The following is a 20,356-nucleotide window of genomic DNA, read 5'->3' as shown; positions in this document are numbered from 1 at the left end:
TCTCCCCCAATCTACCGAAGCCATTATTAGTCGGGTCCGTCATACCTGAGTTGCCTAAATTAATACATGAAATTGAGAAGAGCTGGTGGGAAAGTGCCCCTTTCTTTGAAGAAGAAATCGACCCACCAACCAATAAAGCATTTAAGAGTAAGAAGTTAAAGAAACATCAGAAAGAAGAATGGAATAGTAAGAATGTACTGCCCATAGCAGTGGACTGGAAGATAGAGGAAGATGGTGACAGTTTCAGGGCTGCTCAAGATCTAGACCCCTTACTTCAGTATGCCAGGGCACGAGTTTTGGAAGATCACAAGGGTCAAGGTCCACATTTCATCAAAGAGAAAGGGTTGTTATACCGAGTGAGTAAATCCCGGACTGGGGATGAGTTGAAGCAACTTGTAGTTCCTCAGAAATATTATCCAACAGTACTAGAAGTCGCTCACGTACAAGTTGGGGAGGGACACCTCGGAACAGAGAAAACTACTAAGAAAATTTTGGACAGATTTTACTGGCCAGGGGTTTACCAACAAGTATTTAGATTTTGTCAAGCCTGTGAGGACTGTCAGAAGAAGAATAGAGCAAACGTAAAGAAAGCTCCACTACAACCAATGCCCCTAGTACAAGAACCATTCAGCAGAATTGGTATCGATATTGTCGGACCTATTGATCCCACGAGAAGAGGTCATAAATACATCCTCGTTCTGGTAGACTATGCTACTCGCTACCCAGAAGCTTTCCCCTTAAAGGCCACTAATATACAACAGATATGTGACGTATTAATTCCTTTTATAGGTCGAGTAGGGATTCCCCGAGAAATTGTTACAGACCGAGGAACCAACTTTATGTCCAATGTGATGAAACAAGTCTGCAATACATTAAAGATAGAACATCTGAAGACAGCAGTATACCATCCACAAACGGATGGATTAGTAGAACGCTATAACCAGACTATCAAGCAGATGATTCGGAAAACAACCTCACCAGAAGACAAAGACTGGGACCGAGTATTACCATGGATACTAATGACCCTCAGAAATACTCCACAATCTTCCACAGGCTTCTCACCCTTCGAATTATTGTTTGGAAGACCCGTGAGGAGTTTGTTAGACGTGTTGAAAGAGAATTGGGAGGAACAACCAGAACAGGAGTTGTCCCTAACTGAATATGCCTCACAGCTGCAGGAACGAATAGAAAAACTACGGGTTATAGCAAGAGACAATCTTCTCCAAGCTCAGTTAAACCAAGAGAAGTATTACAACCAGAAAGCCCAACTTCGTACCTTTAAGAAAGGAGATCAGGTTCTAATCTTAATGCCCACATCAGACAACAAGATGTTAGCCAGTTGGAAGGGACCTTTCGAGATCCAAGAGGTTTTGGGACCATTAACCTATAAAGTGAAGCAACCCGGTAGTAGACTACTGTGTCAGACGTATCACGTGAATTTGTTTAAGAAGTGGATTCCACCAATACGGAACGTTGCTATGATCACTAACAATGTACCGTTAGAAGGAAATTTTCCCCAGATAAAAGAGAAAATAGGTGTCGAAGGGTTAAATATCAACATGGAGTTAACGACGCTGCAGAAATCTGAGTTGTCTCATCTTTTACAAGATTTTGAGGACATATTCTCTTCCCTTCCAGGAAGAACTAGTCTAACCTACCATCGTATAGAAACTAAACCAGGGTCTATAGTAAGACTCAGACCTTATCGGATACCTGAGTCAAAAGTAAAAGCCATCAACCAGGAAGTACAAGAAATGCTAGATTTAGGGATTATCGAACCATCATTTAGCGACTGGAGTTCCCCAGTAGTCCTGGTCCCGAAGCCAGATGGTAGTGTAAGATTCTGTATGGACTTTCGGAAATTGAATGAAATTTCTAAATTTGACGCTTATCCGATGCCACGCATCGACGATCTCTTGAATAATCTGGGGAAGGCCAAGTTCCTGACTACCATCGATCTGACCAAGGGCTATTGGCAGGTACCGTTATCAGCGGCCGACAAAGAGAAAACAGCCTTTGCTACTCCGACCGGACTTTACCAGTTTACGGTATTACCCTTTGGCCTACATGGCGCACCAGCAACCTTTCAAAGGTTGATGAATCATTTGATAAAAGGACATGAAGGATATGTTGGTGCATATTTGGACGACATCATTATATATAGTAACACCTGGCAAGAACATATGATTCATCTAAGAAAGATGCTCGGAACACTAAAAGGTGCTGGTTTACATATAAATCCTAAGAAAACACATATGGCTGAGTTCCATACGAAGTATTTAGGGTATTATGTTGGACAAGGGATAATTAAACCCCAAGAGGAGAAAGTAAAGGCCCTCAAAGAGCTGAAGTTCCCAGAAAATCTAAAACAAATACGGGCCTTCCTTGGTTTTGTGGGGTATTACAGAAGGTTCATTCCACACTTTTCTACTTTGGCTACTCCACTAACAAATCTGTTGAGAAAACCCTCCTTACCAAAGAAGGAGTGGCAGAATACTGAAGCTATGGAAGCCTTTAATGCTTTAAAGGAAGCTCTTACCAGTAAGGCAATGTTACAATGTCCTGATTTTGAATGCCCATTTGTTCTTCAGACAGATGCTTCAGGAACGGGACTTGGGGCAGTCCTTCTCCAGAATCAAGGGATCGGCGAAAGACCTGTGCTGTTCATCAGTCGTAAATTATTACCTCACGAACTTAACTACCCAACTATAGAAAAGGAATGTTTAGCTGTTAAGTGGGCCATTGATGCTCTTAGATATTATCTGCTGGGACGTGAATTTACTCTAATAACGGATCATGCACCGTTGGTATGGTTAGCACGTAACAAGGACTCAAATCAAAGAGTACTAAGGTGGTTCCTTTCCCTCCAGCCCTTCTCTTTTAAAACTGTTCACCATCCTGGGAAGCTGCTGTCACAAGCCGATTATTTATCCAGGGCACAAACCCTTCCCGAACGTAAGGGTTTAGTAGAGGGGGTGTGACGTTCTGATGTAACTTATATAGACACTTATACCGAGTTGTGATGATATTGAGAACCAGGAAGTCCCTACTGTATGGCCTTTCCTCTAATGCCTGAAAATCTTTGTTGTTGGTCGCCTAGGAGATGAGAGAGCGGGAGGACGGGAGCGAGACGGACGGTTTATCCTGGGCGTACTGAAGAGCGGAGAGGATAGACCTGAAGAGGGGAGTCGGAAGCGGGCCTGTACGGGTGTGTGTGAGAAGACCCAAGAGTGTGAAGCTGGTCGTAGCGAGCTATCACAATTTTATTCAGGAGCGCTGTTCCCTGACAACCAAGGCAGTATGAAAACCTGAAAAGGGAAAGCGACAAGGTGAACATTCAGTCGAGCCGTTGTAAAGTCAGTTGCGGCCGTCAGCTGTGTAATCAAGGCTGACTGAAAATACGTAGTCGGAGGTGAGTGAGCGAATGAGAGGGAGAGAGAAAGGAAAACTCTACCGCTTTACTCAGAGGCAGATTGAGTACAGAAAAGGCGACCGTTGTCGCTCGAAAGACCATAAGGAAGTTAGCGCCGTTGCGCTTTTTGGCTAGAGACATTAGTATGATCAACCAAGTTGAAAGGATGTTATAAGTTTAAATACGCGCCGTTGCGCGATCAACGTTTGGGAACTGTTAAGAAAAGAAAAGGTTTAAGACTATACCAGTGTGGGAAAAATTAACATCCAGGCACTACAGGGTTTATTAGAAGAGTATACATTTAATATATAAAGTGATTCGTTATGAAAGGGGGAAAGAACATTCCCCTCTGAGAAAGGCTGAGTAACAAAAGGAAGCTGAATCGCATTACAGTCAAAGGCGACATCAGAGCTCATGAACAAGAAGAGACGAGTGTGAAGTTGAGGAAGAGATAAAAAAAAAGGAAAGATAAATAGTTAGAAACCAAGGCAGAGAAAGGAGAGAAGAACAACTCAAAAGTGGAGATCATAAAGAGAAAGAAGAAAAGGGAAACCTTGAGAAAGAGACTTATATGTTTGTGACTGAAGTTTGAAACTTTATAAGGAAGAAAACTATAGACTCTTACCTGATCTGCTGACCAAAAACCTCCGTCCACATGAAGCTGGAAGTCATCAAGAGAAGTTGTATCCTTTTCAGTACCTAAAAAGAAAGAAAGTAAATATTACATTAATAAAAGAATTGGATTCTCGTTGTAATCCAAACAACCTACGTATTGGCTCTGAGTATCATTCATGTATTAAAGGCCATTCTCACAGCAGGTTTCAAAACACAGGCTAAGCAACTGGTAGTCTACTATGGGAATAGCACAGACAATTAAGTCAATAGGCAGGTTTCAAAACAAAGGCTATGCATCTGGTAGGCTACTACGTGTTTCAAAACACAGGCTCTGCATCTGGTAGGCTACTATGGCGTTTTGAATTGTTCCTAAAAGAGTAGAAATTGATTCTGGAATTCTTTGAAGCAATTTTGCATGTCCATTTTGGTCATTGTGTTCCCTCCCATTTCCTGTTGGTCGTGAGTCAGGATTTCTCGACTGGCCTCCCCCCGTTGCATTGTCGCTGGGTCGTCCGTGCTCCACAGCTGTTTTAGACTTTTAAGTTGTTTCCCTTGGGGGGAGGCTTGCACTGGCGGTCATGGTTTTCAGTCTGGGCTTGGACAAATGTACTGTTGGTGTGCTGCTATTTTTGTTCTCCCATTTAGTGGCGCTCGTTGGGTAGTATTTGTAGGGGCGTATTGACCCTTGGTGGCTTCCCCCCTTCCAAACTTTTCTGACTGAGGTTTTGATTCTGTGCGTTAGGAAGGCGGCCTCCACTTCTTTGTGCCCCTGCTGTCACTTTGTGGGACGATTCTCCGCCCCCCTCCCCCCCTTCTTGTCCGCTTCCCCTGAGGTCCCGTGTGAGTTGCTCTCTTGCCTGCTCTCCTTTCTGCTTCCCCCTGCGGTTTTGTTATTGCTACTTGGGCTCCTCCTATTCCGAAAGATGTTGGGTGCTTATGTGCTATAGGAGAAGGGTGGGGTCTTGGGGAGCCTCTACCTGTAGTCCTGTATAGGTTGGAGTCTCTGCTGGGTTTTCGGACTTGCTCTTGTTTTTCCCCCCTTTCTTATGTTCACTGTTCAATTTCCCCACGTTCTGAGCGCTCCGCCAAGGGGGATCCCTCGCTGGGTATTGTGCGACTTGTTCCTCCACCTTTCTCCCAATAGCTTCTGGCGGGCGTATTCCGTCCTGTTGCCTTCAGCTGATGGGATTCCTCTCTGTTGAGCTGGTGCATCTTTCCCCCTGGTGCCTATAGTTAACCGGAACTGTTAATGAGTCCCTCTTTTGATTTAGAGTGGCCCACTCTCCCTTGTATTGCTATGGCGTGTCTGCCTGCCCTGTTGATGCCTTTTGCAGTATCTCGAGTGTCGGCGGAATGCTGCGTTCCCTGTCTTTGATATCCACGAGGGGAAGGTGGTAGGCAGTGGCACCGTGCAGCGGTTCCACTTCGATCTCTGTACGCCTCTGGGGTTGCGGCAGTTCCTTTTTTTTTATTGGCATTTCAGTGCTCTCACCACCTTGGTCGCCCTATGAGGTGCATGCTACCGCTACACTGGTCGCTGCTCCGGGGTTGGGGGAGGGTTGTCCCGTTCTTGGTCCGCTCCTTATTCTCGCTGCACCCGTATCTCTCAATCCTGGGTTCCGCTCCTCCGTGTTGCGCAGGGTCCGTCTGCTCTCTGGCCGGCACTTGGTGGCTGAGTGTGGCAACCTTATTTTGCGTTGCCAGAGCCCTGTTCAACCGCGGTCACTGCCGCGATCTCCCCCGGGCCCCGGTTGTGCGACGGAGCACAGACAACGTGGATCACTTTGATGCTGGTCTGGAGCCGTATCCTCAGGGGTCTGGTATGGGTTATCTGGACTTGTTTCTGTTGTCTCTTTGGGCTTTGTGTAGTGTGTTGCAACCCTCCTTGGTCGTTTAGTTTGGCCACAGATCTTTTACTTTTCCTCTGCTCCTGCCCCCATGCATTGAGGAGAAATGTCATTTGTGGCATCCCCTGCTTATAGGTCTCGTGCCCTACTTATGGTTCTCACAGGCTCCTGTGCCGTTGAAGGGGGGGTCCGTCCTGTGCTCTGACACCCGCCAAGCTCTGTGTCGGGTTGCTGCATCCCTTCTTACTGCCTGTTCCCTGTTGCTCCGGAGCTTCATTCTGTCTTCACAGTTGGTTATCCCTCACTGCGTTTGGTTTTAGACAGCAAGGGGGCTTACACGCTCTTGTCGGTGGCTGCTTGTCACTGAGTGCGGTGCCCAAAGGGGGTGAGGGTTCGGACAGTGTCACTGTGTCTTCCAGCCCTCTCGGCTAGCTGCTTCCTGCTTTTCCTCTTTTTCGGCCTGCCTGCTGGGACTTCTCCGCTCTGGCTCCGTGCTGCCAACTTCACGAGTTTGTGTTCCTCGTAGTTTTGCAGACTTTCCCTGCCTCGGGGTCCACTTTACTTTCTTGATGGTCTGCGGTGGTGATGGGAATCGCCATGGAATCGCTTCTTTGCGTTGCTTATTGGCGCGGCGGGGGAGAGACACCTAATCACGTCTGCCTCTGCCGGCCATCATCTTGGAATCCCTGTGATATTAGATTTTAACAGTAACCTTATGAACTGACATTTTAGGCTCTTGATGAAATCTGCTAAATTAATCTTTATACTTTTGTTGTTTTATTGTAAATTGTTTAAATAACTTGAAGGTGAACACCGAATAAAAGGTTTGACTGACTGACTGGCATAGCATTATGCAAATCTAACTTCCACATAAAATGCACACATATAATTGTATCCAATATTTATGATTGCCTTATGCTTTAAAAATGCCTTACAGATGTAAACCTAATGTTTGTTTATAGATTGCCCCAAGAGGACAGATTTAAATTCACAGTTGTGTTTGCTTGGCATCCGTTGGCATGAGGAGCCAAACGTAGCTCGTGGTAACTGTTGGTTTTAAGCTAACCAGGCTATTCTAGGCTATAAGCAGAAGCTAAATAGCTCCCAGCTCCTCTCAATTTTAAAACCTGCAATGAACCCACTGGAGGGCCATAAAAGGCTGCAGCACAAAAGAGCAGCAGGAAGGAGCAGGAGCTGGAAGTCGGCAGTAGCAGAAGCAGAAAGAGCACGAGGCTGGCAGTTCACTAGGAAGTGTTACCACAGAAGGCACACCGGAGCAGAGGAAGAGCAGATTGCACCTGCAGGCTCTGAGTTGGTCCTGTGCTCACATACCCGGTTTGTCTGTGCCATCATTGGAAGAGGCTGGGAGAAACAAGCAGTCTTTCCAGGTGCGCCTAATTGCTGTGAATGCAGAGCTGAAGTCGTGTATCCAACCGAGATCCCGTGTGCCTAAGCAAGTCGAGAGAAGCTGGAGAAAGGAAGACTCTCCATTAATGAGGCCAGATTAGAGACACTTGTGCAGCAGAGGGGTGTGGGTCCCAAGAATGCCTGTAGCAGTAACAGCTGAAGAAATTAAGTTGGTAAGCAGAAGCAGCCCGCAACCGCTTTGATTGTGTAGTCGGTGAATGAAGCTCCGTACTACAAATCATCAGGTACACCTTGCTGGTAACTGTATCCAGCTTCACTGTTGCTCGAAAGTAAGTGAAAGCGAGTAGAAGTTGTTCGCAGCCGCGGAAAGTTGCTCTATCAAGGGAATTGTATTATGCGCTTATCGCAGCGAAGTTAAAGTACCCGCGTGAAGAGAAAGCCTTCTTTTTCCCATTGTTAGAACTAAAGTGTTACCAAACAGTCGCGTGTCTCCTTTTAAGGAGAAAGATACCAGTAAACCTTATGAAGCAGAAGCTGACTTTCCTGCATTGTTAAATAAAGCCAATCTAACATCAAAGAGAGGTCGCGCATATGAAAGTTTGTTTTCCGATTTCTATTGAAGTTGCATGCTACCCGGAAAAGAGTAACGCAAACCTTCTAAGTGGCAGTTTGTCATCCAAACGGAATAGTGTAAATGAATTTCTACATCTTAAACAATTATTTAGCAGTTGTAGTAGAAGAAAAAGCATTACCCAAGCCAGTGGGCTAAACTCTTTAAAAGTGAAACACCATTGTTTGAGAGGGGTTGAAGCTGTTGTAAACCCAGAGTCCTCTGATATAAAGGTAACACGGTTATCCAAGCCTGGAAGAGTGGCAATACAGCTTTGGGCTAACTGATGGGGACAAGAAGGTGTACATAAAGCTGGGAAAGGGGGCTTCGTGCTTGTTAAAAGAAATCCTTTTTCAAATCTGTAGAGCTGAGACTGTCCAGGTCAAGAAAGAGAAGCAGTCTGGAAGCTAAGACAGATTTCGTGCTAGCTGCAAGACAGAAAGGAAAGGCAAAGTGGGTGCCCTTTCTTACTATACAAGAGAGAGGAGTGCCTTGCCAACCTGTAGAGGTCGAAGTGTCTTGTTGGAGTTGCCTGAAATGCCAAGTAGCAGCGGAAGCAGTAGTACTGTGGTTAACTATACATTCGTCAGAACATTATCTGAATGTAGTGGAAGCAGACTGTGGGGGTAAAGGAGCCTGCTCTCACAGTATCATTGGAAGAAGGGATTTTCTACAGAGGGAGCAAGCCCTGGGAAGAAGCATCCTGATGAAGTATAATCAAGACGCTGCAGAAGTACCAGAGGACGGGCTGTTGTGAAGCAGAAGTCATCATTTTGTCCTAAACTTTATCCATTCTTTCCTGGAAGGAGGTGTAGGGGAGGAGTGGTCCAAAAGACCCCCCTTGCCTACATCTCCACCCCAGGTGAGGGCCATGCCTCATCAGGCGTCACCTCCTTACCACCAGGGCCCAGGTGGTGGATGGCTCACCTGCTGAAGACATTGCCCACACGTATTGAATTTAGCTAGGCCTTAGAAACCATTTTGTCTAATAAAGATGGTGTGAGCTTGGCGCACTGTAGCGCGGCCCCCACCTTCGGAGAGTTTCAGTTATCCCTGTTGCCGCAGCACCCTGGCAGATCCGCTGCGAGCCCGTTCCCACGAACAAGACGGACATGAGCTAGCATAAGATACTAACATTGTAACATTTCACCTTCCGCAGTGTATCATCGCTCCCAGCATGACCCGGCCAGCGGGCCTCGGCGATGAAAAGAACGGTAAAATGGTCATCAGATGGCAGAAAGTCCCCACATATTAATGCCAAGACCACTTGCAAAGTGTGCATTTCTCCACAAAATCTCTTCTATTACAAAAACCTGTAAAATGTATAACCATGATAGAAAGCATGCTTCCATGATATTAGCAATGACGAGCCCACACCACTGCAGTTGGGTACTAACCATGAAAGAGCGTTCCAGGGGTCTATTTGTTATATGTATCACTGGAAAACTTACACTCCATGGTTCTGCGCCATAACCGAACTAATGCTGCTAGAGTACACGAGAAGACGAATGTAACCATACAGAGGGCTCATGTGAAGGATGCGCGAGAATGCACTTGTCATGCGTGTATGTCTAAGCCCCTTATGTGCCACCACCGTCACGTACGGTGGCTGGTCATTTTCTATGTACTCCACCAACCTCACTACTACCTCACTTACTGCAAATGTATATGCATATAACTAAATACTGTAGTTGTTAAAACATAGTGTACGAATAAGGTGCTCAGACTGGATATAATCGAGACACATCCAGCAAAGTTGAAATGTATGTTTTCAAGTGATTCAAACAAATATTATAAAGTGTTCAAATGATTGTGATGTTTTCACCTCTAAAAGCCGGAAACACACGAGGAAGATACCTTTGTGAATATGTGCAAGGCCATTCCCCCTCCCACCCTGCGAAGACTGCCAAACATGAGAGCAGAGGCCCGCGCCGCGCTGCTCCACCTCCCCCAACCAGACTGGAGCCGCTTCAAAGATTTGTAGCCCCCTCTGCAGCACCCAAGACCACGGCCCGCCACCTGCATTATTTACAGCACAGCAGTAAACCTCTGCCTGAATACACAAATCCAAAGGCGCCCCTTCGCAAACCCCACAACCCACCGGATCATCTTAGACTTATGGCCCTGTGCATTCAGGACACCCAATACTGTGGCAACACACAGCGGCACATTCATAACAACATCTAACAAGACAGGAAGGCATGTCCCTGAAGCTTAGCCCCTCAACCTATGGCTCCGGTCAACAGGACACTGGTAACCATGCCCTGACGAATGACCATCAGACCCCTCACAAGGTGCATTCCTCCTGTGTTGCATTAACCTGTAGAATAACCTATTGGAAGATTTACTAAAGAAGATAATATTGTAATGACTGAATGACTGCGGTGTGCATGGCATAGGGCAAACAAGTCAGGAAAAGACATTCATCTCTGACACTGGCCACAATGGCACAACAACACCGCCCGGATGAACTCAGCTGACCTGCCAGGCCCAGCCCAACCCACGAGGCTGACCAGTGACGTCCTCCAGCCAAGGCCAACCACATCGCAGCAGCACCTATTGCTAGTCATCGCCACCCAATCCCATCGAACTTGTGCCCCCTATAGTATGTAGGTTCTTATGACGTTTTTTGTAAATATATACGCCTGTCTTTGCTATTGTCAGACATAGCGCTCTCAGAGTTTGCAGAGTTCTTTGCATGCCCTATTCTGATTGATAAACTCCCATTTAAGCTCACCCGCACTCTGTCTTGGCCTTATTCCCGACTTGGGAGAGTCCTTCATTGTCTCTCATTACGGGGAGGATCGTGCTGGCTGGGGACGCTTGCCTTCAGAGGTTATCCAGGAATACCATTGGTGCTGTTATTTCCTTTGTGGAACTTGGAAAGGGAATCTTTTCATCAAGCGAAGAAGAAACTGTTGCCAGTGGATGTTTGAGTGAACTTTTGTTTCTTATGAACTTTTCAAAGACTGATTTGTTTTCCTTGGAAGAAATTGACATTTGGACATTCCTGGGGGAGCAACATCTGCCCAGGACAAACCAAAGTCCTCCAAGACACTGGTCATTTGGTCATGCTTTATTCATGTTTGTATGTTATTTTGTATATTTTGCTGTTTAGTGTGTGGGTTAGGTTTGTGTATGCTCAGGTGTTTTTCCTTAGATCCTAGACGAGGTAGTGAATCCCCTGGTAGAGTAGGCTTAGTTAGGATTTATTTACTGTTTTTTGTTTAAAATAAAATGTCAAACCCTGAGAAAATTAAATCCAGTTATGAGCCTCACGGTACTGACCCCTCACTGTGTAGCTGGCCGGGTGTGAGTCTGGGATTGTCTGGTTTCAATTCACACTGTGGGCAGGCGGTGTCTGTTGCTTGGCAGATGTAGGGTAAGAGGCTGTCCAGGATTTGACAGCCATGGCCAGTTTGAATGGTGCAGTTCTGTACTATTGGAGGGCTGGGTGTGACCCAGGCTCAAATCCTAGGACACATGGAGGACTTCTGCAGCCATTCTTCAGATCGTCATTGGTGCAAACACTATTTCTGAGAGCTGCAGCCATATGAAGACCCGTGGATGGCCGGTGAAGACTTCCAGCATTGCCTCAGCTAAGTGTTGGAGAAGGCCTTTTCCTCTGGACCAATCTCGTGAAGGCCCTCTATGGTGCTTTGACCTTTGGGCTGGTGGTACCAACTGGTCTTGACCTGTGCATGCAAATCCTGCTCTGTGGAGCTTTCAGAAGTGTCCTGGGAAAGTCCTGTAGTCTCACAAACTCTGTCCAGGGACCATGCTGTGCCTCTTGCCAATGTAAAGCATTCCCCTTGGGACTAGTGACTCTTAAGAACTTTTGAAGTGCTAGGGGCCTTATTGTTTTATAAGGCAGCTGTTTCTTCACTTACTGCAATTTATAACTCTTATTGAACTTTCTTCTGGTTTTATCTACTTTACTGCATACAGGTTGTACTTGTATTCTTGACTGAATTGTTCTCACTGTTTTAAAATTAAAGTGTTCGGTGTTCACATGATTAATGTATTTGTGAGGCTTGTGGAATCTGCTTAGATCACATGCTGTGCATAGGCTGACATCTAGTGGAAGCTACAGAGTTTTACAGTTGTTGTTTTCAAAATTAAAAAGGGACGTTAACTGGGCGTGCCAGTAATACTATCCCTAGTGTGACGTCCACTGTACCCATAGGCCTTCACGCGTCTCGGTCCCTCAGATAGTTTTTTTCCGCCATCGTAGACTAACGCTATTTTGCAGCGTTATCCTTTCGGCATACCACCATTGATTTATACAAATTAAAGAGAGTTTATCTTCCTATCCTTTATATTATGCATTAGCGGCTATCGAGAAAATCCGACAGCGGTGAAGATACGACCGTCGAAGACTCCTATCGACAGATCCGTCCAGCCTTGGAAGGCCGCTTCGGGCCTCGGCCCACTCAGTAGGGAGAGAGGGGGGAGGCCATTTCAGAATGTATTTACCCCTTTTCGTACATTATTGTCAAAACTGATTCTTGCGTAGACTATGTGTACCTCTGTCCCCAAGCACCAGTCAGAGAGATTAGTAAGAACTTGCTGACCTGTTATTGAGGCCACAGGTGGCTAGAGCAATACACTGGGTTCCTAGGTAGCTGCAATGGAAACAGGGAGTTAGTGAAACAAACACATGTACAATTTGTGTCTAATCAAGTAACTAGAAAACTGACACCTACCAGTTGGTGTGCCGGGGAAGATGTGTAAGTGCCTGACTACTCTCCCACTAGGACGGTCCAAGGTGGAATTCAAAGAAAGATCCAGCGGTGAAACACCTGGTACCGGAAGGTGCTTAACGTTGAACCAGGCAGGCACTCGGATAACGTTTCCGAGTAAGAGTATAAGTGGAACAGAGAAGGGATTCCAAAAGCAGTCCAAAGAATACAGACCGTGGTCAAAGTTTCAGTTCACAAGTCCAGAGCACCAAAACAAAACGTTTATACAAGAGGCAGTCCGTAGAGCCTTGCCGAGGTATTAGCAGTTCGAAATGATCCAAGCCGAGGGAAAAGTCGTAGTAGAGAACTGAGTATTATGTACATTAGCCGGTTCATGATTTACACTGAGGGTGGTATGACTTGTGACCATTATTCTCGCCTAGTTGCTGTGCCTTTCCATTATGGATAGAACCCCTTTCAAATTGTACTGCAAGTGCAACAGAAAATTCCCTTGGGTCGACAAGCACCTGGTGTGCAAACTTTTGTCTCCCTCTGGATCACGTCTAAGGTACCTGTCGAGCCTGTAAGATCTTTAAACCCAAGACATTAAAGGACTGTTTAACCAAGCACTGGGCCCACCACGCCATGCAGGTCAAGGCCACCATGGACGTGGAGGGGACTTTCAGCGACGGCAGCTACGTCACAGTATCCGAAGGCGATGGGGATACTTCAGTTTCCCAAGCCCAGGTCCCCCGACTCCACCAGACAGGCCGACGGTCCTATTACAGGGAAGACACACAGCGGCAGTGGCATTCTCACAACCCCTCCCACTAAGGACACAAAAAACGGCCGAGACTCGACAGGTTCGTCGAACAAAGGCCCACACACGAAGTCTAAGGAGAGGTCCGTAGAATCACTGTTCTCTGGGCACTCGAAGTCCCGATCGCCACATCTGTCGAAAGACAAAACAGACGTTGTGACTAAATCCATTCCCGAATGTCGCACGTCTGTAGACGAGACTTAGTATCATTCCAAACTTTGACGTTCTTCATCGAAAACGGTTAAAAACCCTATAGAAGCGGGACAAGCCCATTTGGTTAAACACATCCCAGAAGGCCTAAGAAAGGGAAGGGAGTCCAAGAAGAAGAATTCTAAGACCTCTCACAGGGAAAGTCCCCTCACAGGGAAAGGTCCCATAAGGATAGGTCCCCACTCAAGGGTAGAGACTCCCAGGAAGAGGATTCCTTATCTTGAGCCCTAAAGAATAAGAGACAACACTTAACACAGGTCCAAGTCACTCCTCAAGATCAAGGGTTTCCACCGGACCCTATGTCCATTCCTATCTCTGGCCAATGGACATGAAAGGATATTGATAGGGTCATGAAAAGGATGAGCTTCATGGCAAATCTTTTTGAAAAAGACCCAAATTACTTCCAGAGTCTTCAGTGCACCCCACCCACAACAACGCCCTCTAGTTCTCAGGTTCCTGTATCGGCCACTGCTTCTCAACCCCCTTCAGAGGTCTCGCCCCGATACCCTTACTATTCCATTGCAGCAAGACCCCTCAGTCATTGACCTGTATGACTCGGAAACTGACACCGAGGACCTCGATGTAACCCAAGAGGCCGCAAATCCTTACTATGGTGATGATGATGATGAAGAGCCAGACATGTATATCATGGACTCTCACGTCAACCAGGATAACCAGCCACTACTAAACACCATGCTCATCAAGGCAGATTAGCACTTCCAAATAAAAACGCAGGAAACTCAATAAGACAAGGTCTTTGTTGACGACATTTCGGGGGAAGAAGGCTGCCACTCAGTTCATTTCCCTCCTGCAGTCTATTCAGGGAAAGATACAACCCTCGCTAGAAACGCCTAACCAGACACGGGCAGTTAATCCCTACATCAAAGCTCTTCCGACCTTCTCCATCGACCCTCTCTATATCAGGGGACAGCTCAATCCTGACTCTCTTGTAGTTGCAACAACAAGGAAGAGAGCGGGTACACCCCTAGCATCTTGTGAAGCACCTCCGGACAAGGAGTGCAAGAAGCTGTACACAATGGGGAGGAAGGTGGCCTCTTCAGCGACCTTTTCGGGTGAGAATAGCCACTTACACCACTCTCCTGGCGAGTTTAACTTCCATAAATGGGATAAAGTATCAGCTTTGTTATCATCAGCCCCTGAACCCCTTAAGACACAATTGGTCATTGTGGCTGCAGAAGACAGGGCAGTTTCAAGCTGCATGTTAAAGAGTAATCTGGACACCGCTGACAACGCGGGCAGGATTTTTGCAGAGGGAACCATTATTAAGCGTCATGCTTGGTTACACCAGTCCAGCTTCAAGCAAGAGACGCAAGCCAAGCTTCTTAATATGCCCATTGAGCCCAACGTACTCTTTGGAAAGGCCGTTGAAGATGCCTTGAAAACTTCTAAAGAAGAATACGATACACTAAAGTCGTTGATAGTAATTTCTGTTGCTCACATGGAAAAAAATTCAGAGAGGGGTTCAGGCTCCAATCAGAATCAGGGAGCATCCTGATGTAACAATCAAGGCAAGGCCTCACAAGGTTACCCAAGGGGGCAGCGCAAATCCTGTGGCCGAGGTTGGTCCTCCTCGTGTAGAGGTGGTACCATACCTCCAAAACAGTGACAGGTGCCCTCCCATGTCTCTCCAGTAGGAGGGTGTATTTCAAACTTCACCCAAGCATGGGAGGGGAATCACCTCAGACAAATGGGTGCTACCCACCATGGCGGGTGGTTGTGTGGAGCTCATCGAGGGACCCCGGAACCACCCCCCACGCCGGAAGACTCACTCGAGAGAAGATCAACGCATCCTACTCGAGGAAATCGCATTGCTGCTCCAAAAGGACGCCATAGAAATCATCCCGGCCAACCAGGTAAACAAGGGCATTTATTCAACCTACTTCCTTGTGCCAAAGAAAGATCTAGCAATAAGACCAGTATTAGACTTATGCCCTGCAAACAAATATGTCAAGCCACAAAAGTTCTGCATGACTACGCTACAAGAAGTAATCCCTCTGCTAAAGTGGGGGGAATTACATGGCAAATTACAGGCATTATCCCTGCTAGCCTCAAAGAAGCATGGGTCCGACCCCTCCTAAAAAAAACCTACCCTCGACCCCCTACAACCCAACAACTACAAACCAATAACCACAATGCCATTTCTCCTGAAATTACTGGACAAAGCTGCACACTGCCAAATCCAACAATTTCTGGAAACCCACTCCATCCTTGGAACGTGGCAATCAGGCTTCCTGAAAGGACACGGCACAGAAACAGCCCTGGTGGACCTAAAAAATCAGATCACACAAATCATGGACAAGGGCAAGCCAGCTCTCTTGCTCCTCCTAGATCTCTCAGCCGCTTTCGATCTAGTTCATCACAAGACCCTCACCTCACACCTCACTCACTCTGCCAACTTCTCCAAAGAATCATCTCTATGGGTCACCTCCTTCCTAGAGGGTAGAGCTATGAAAGTCTTCTCGGATATCGCCAACGCCACTCCCACGACTATCCACTGCGGAGTCCCTCAAGGTTCCTGCACTGCTCCCACTCTCTACAACCTGTTCACTAAACCTCTTTTTGACAAACTCGACTCCTACGGCATTACATACACAAACTACGCTGATGACACACAAGTACTTCTACCCCTCTCAGGGTCATACCACGACGACGCAAAGGCACTCCACTCGATCTACACCATCATCCATGCCTGGATTGCAGTAAATGGCCTCTGCCTAAATGGAGACAAGACAGAAATCATGATACTGGGTCAACAGAGCACCCTAGACAAACTGGACATACTGTACGCTAACTTCGCCATTGACAACTCCATCATCCCTGTCTCCACAGCGGTAAAGACACTGGGGGTTTACATAGACTCCTTTTTATCTTTGAACAGACAAGTCAGCGCCATCACCTCCTCATCTGCCCATACCACTAAACTCATAAACGCCATGAAGCCTTACCTCTCCAAACCCAACTGCCTCTCCATAGCCAGAGCAACCATTGGAGCAAAACTGGACTATTGCAATGCCCTCCTAGTGGGCACATCAATTAAAAACTTGAACAGACTCCAAGTCACACAGAACAATGCGCTCCGGGCCGCTCTCAGCATCTCAAGAAGAGAGCACATCTCCCATGCCAGACTGTCGGCCCAATGGCTCCCGGTTAAAGAACGTATCACACCCAAAATCCTCACCCTCACTCACAAATGCCTCTCTCTCTCTCCGCCCCGTCCTATCTATCTGAGACCATCGCCAAACCCTCCTCTGCCCGTCCCACCAGAACGCAATACACCAACCTACTCTGCATCCCACACATCAAAAAAGCCAAAGCCGGCGGCTTAAGCTTCCCCTACATTGCCGCCAAGACCTGGAACGCCCTCCCTGCAGACATCGGGGCGGAAAACTCGCTCCCGATTTTCCGTAGGAAACTGAAGACCTCCTTCCTTGCACAATAAAGTGACCCCTACGAATCCATGTAAATATTCTGCATTGCTTCTGTACAAATACCTTATTTCCCACTGTAAATATTTGTTATTCCTTTGTTAACACTGCTTTATCTGTATTGTATTATCTGTAACTAAGACAAGTCTGTAACAAGCGCCACGATGCCCCCGGGCTGGCGTGCGCTCTACAAATCCGAATAAATAATAATAATAATAATAACATTGGATATGAAAGATGCTTATTTTCATATTTCAATGTTCCCAGCGCACAGAAGATTCTTGTGGTTCAAGATAATGAACCAGCACTGCCAATTGAAAGTGCTACCCTTCGGCATAGCATCTGCACTAAGGGTATTCACCAAGGTACTGGTGGTGGTGGAAGCGCACCTGCGCAGGGAGGCAATTCAGTTTAACCTTACGTGGATGACTGGCTGATTACAGGGAAGACACCCCAAGTTTGCAGGAAAAACATTCAAAGAACTATCAACCTTCTCTTTCAGTTGGGCTTCTCAATAAACGGAAAGAAATCAAGCCTACTGCCAAGCACAACCAAACAGTTCCTAGGAGCTGTAATAAACTCGGAAGAGGGGTTGGTCTTTCCATCAGAGAAAAGAGTCCAATACGGGTTACTGCAAATTCCTCATTATCAAGCCGGCCGCCAGATCAGCATGCGCAAAGCTATACGTTTGCTAGACATGATGACATCTTGCATTTACCTGGTACGACACGCGTGCCTGCGCATGCGACCCATGCAGGAGTGGTTAGCACAACAGTGGTCCAAGGCAAGCGGTCAGTGGGACGATCTAGTGGTTGTTTCGCCAACACTAGTACAAAATTTTCGCTGCTGGACAAGAGAAAATCTGTTGAAGGGAAAACCCTTCCAAGATCCGGAAGTGCAAGTGATTGTCACAACAGATTCCTCACTCGCCGGGTGGGGGGGCTCATTGCCTTCATCACACAGCGCAAGGTCTGTGGACTCATGCTACGGTGCAGAACCACATCAATCGGCTGGAACTTCTGGCAGTGTTCAAGGCCCTTCAGGCCTTCGAGATTCACCTAGCGAACCAGTCTGTGCAAGTCCTCACCAACAGCACTACAGCAATGTTTTACATCAACAAACGGGGGCACTCGTTCTCCAAATCTGTCCAAGCGAGCGCAACAAATTTGGAAATGGGCACTCCTACGGAAAATATTCCTATCTTCTCGGCACGTTCCAGGGGAACTCAACTCTCTGGCAGTCTCACTGAGCAGAGATCCCCTACCAGAGGAACACGAATGGCAACTATACTCGGGGGTCGTAGAGCACCTCTTCTATCAATGGGGTTTCCCCACAAAAGACTTGTTCGCTATAAGCAAAAACAGTCAATGCCCAGACTTCGCGTCCAGGTTCCCCCAGCCAGGCTCGAAGGGGAACGCCCTAGGGATGAACTGGTCAGGGAAATTTGCTTACGCTTTTCCCCTGACTCCTCTCATGAACAAGGTGGTGAACAAGATTCACAAGGAACAAGTGACGCTCATCCTTGTTGCTCCTATGTGGGCAAGACCACCTTGGTATCCACATCTGCGCAAACTGGCGATTTGCGATCCCATCAAGCTCCCGTGTCTGACTAGTCTACTCACTCGGCACGGAGGATTAACAGTGCAACCTCAACCTCTTATTGAACTTGGCAGCATGGCTCCTGAAGTCCTAGAGTTCAGACCTCTTAACCTACCACAGAGGTGTATGGATATCCTGAAGGAAGCGCGAAAGCCAAACAATAGACAGTGGACGTCACACTAGGGATAGTATTACTGGCACGCCCTGTCGATATCCCTTTTCAAATCTCGACAACAACTGTAATCCTCTGCAGCTTCCACTAGATGTCGGCCTATGCACAGCATGTGAATCTAAGCAGATACAAGCATCAGAAATACGATTACTGTGAGTAATGTATCCCATATGTGTATGGTAATAGTGTGATGGTCATTCTTACCTTGCTTTTTATGCATAGTGTATCCAGGTGTAATAAAATAGTTTATTTCTGTTCTCTTTTCTTTTACAACACATACATATTCAATAGCGGTCAGATGGTCATTATTTGTGTATGCAGTGTTTGGCACTGGCTGATATCCTCTGATGGACACAGCCTTTTTGTCCAATTGCTCACCAGTTTCTCTATCATTCCTGCAGATGATGATGACGACGACTATGATGCTGACTGTGAGGACATTGATTCCAAGCTTATGCCTCCGCCTCCACCTCCTCCGGTCGCAGGGAGAAAAGATGAGGAGAAAGGTCAGACTGGCTCTTCTGGTGAGTCATTGTACTGCTTTTTTGGGGACAGACGTAAACGTGTCTGGAGGGAGCTACTACTGGAGCAAACATGGTGTGGCACTGCACGGATGAGGGATTAGAGGGACAGAACAAAGGAGCTTGGCGATTCATGTGTATGTGCTTCATGCAGTAAACGGTGAAGTTGCAAATGGAATTCACTTAATGCCTGTCTGGCTGGAAGGAGTGGGGGGTATTGTATTTTGATCCTCCCTTCATCTATTCCCCACACAACTACTGACCAGTTTCCATTTGTTGCCCAACCCATGGGCCGAGCCCCCAGGTCTGGACACGCATCAGCTCCACCCTCAATCTGACTCCCCAAGAAAGTTACACCACTATACCACAAGGAGTGATTAAAAGCAGAAACTGTAGGGAGTTTAGAGTGAGCCTCCTTCTCCCTAAGCAACATAGAAATATAGACTGCTCCATTACCCTCTTAATAATCCATCGACTGTTAACCCTTCAATTAAATGTCTTCAGAGGGGCTTTGTGATCCCCAGGTGACATCCTGGGTTGATCTCTAAATAATGAGAAGAAGCAAATTGAGTGGTGTGTCCTGAACATACAGTACTTGACCTTAATATTGCTTTCAATAGTATGGCATGCACTGTAGCAAGTTGCAGTCAGGGGATGGACAAGATGGCATCTTGAGATTTCTTAATTTTTAACCTCTCAAGAGTGCTCGTCGGGATGTCTTACAAAATAACTTGAGTCCGCTGTCCAGTAACCTATTCTACTCTCTACAATCAGATTGTTTACACAACAAAAAAATGGTGGCTGGTTTCTGACCCAACCGTAATGTCTCTTGCTCAAAAGACAAGGGGCTCCAAAGCTCCAGGCAGGTCACAATATTTCTGAATATTACATCCCTTGTTTGGCCTGCGTTCAGTCTTATTGTGCTTTCTTGTGCGTGTGCCATCACCAGGTATTTTACTGGGATTCCCCACCCATGAATCCTGCTGTCCTCTCTCCAATGTATCTCTTCGTTTTTACCCCTTCCTGGGATCTCTGGTTCCTCACCCTAACCTTG

General features: G+C 46.7%; 1 protein-coding gene across 5 annotated transcripts in view; it reads left to right on the top strand.

The window, feature by feature from the left end:
* Nucleotides 1-20,356, top strand: part of TAF1 (TATA-box binding protein associated factor 1) — a 1,380,965-nt gene that overhangs the window by 86,595 nt on the left and 1,274,014 nt on the right. For 4 of the 5 annotated variants that reach the window (XM_069612355.1, XM_069612353.1, XM_069612354.1 and 1 more), the window contains exon 4: nt 19,183-19,305. In XM_069612355.1, the coding sequence (XP_069468456.1) occupies nt 19,183-19,305 (123 nt within the window). The remainder of the gene's footprint in view (nt 1-19,182; nt 19,306-20,356) is intronic. The other variant, XM_069612352.1, reaches the window with a different exon arrangement.

The sequence above is a fragment of the Ambystoma mexicanum genome, chromosome 5p (genome assembly GCF_040938575.1).
Source record: "Ambystoma mexicanum isolate Mex_15411 chromosome 5p, UKY_AmexF1_1, whole genome shotgun sequence".
NCBI lineage: Eukaryota > Metazoa > Chordata > Amphibia > Caudata > Ambystomatidae > Ambystoma > Ambystoma mexicanum.
The sequence above is the reverse complement of the archived record's forward strand: the minus strand, read 5'-3'. Positions and strand labels throughout refer to the sequence as shown.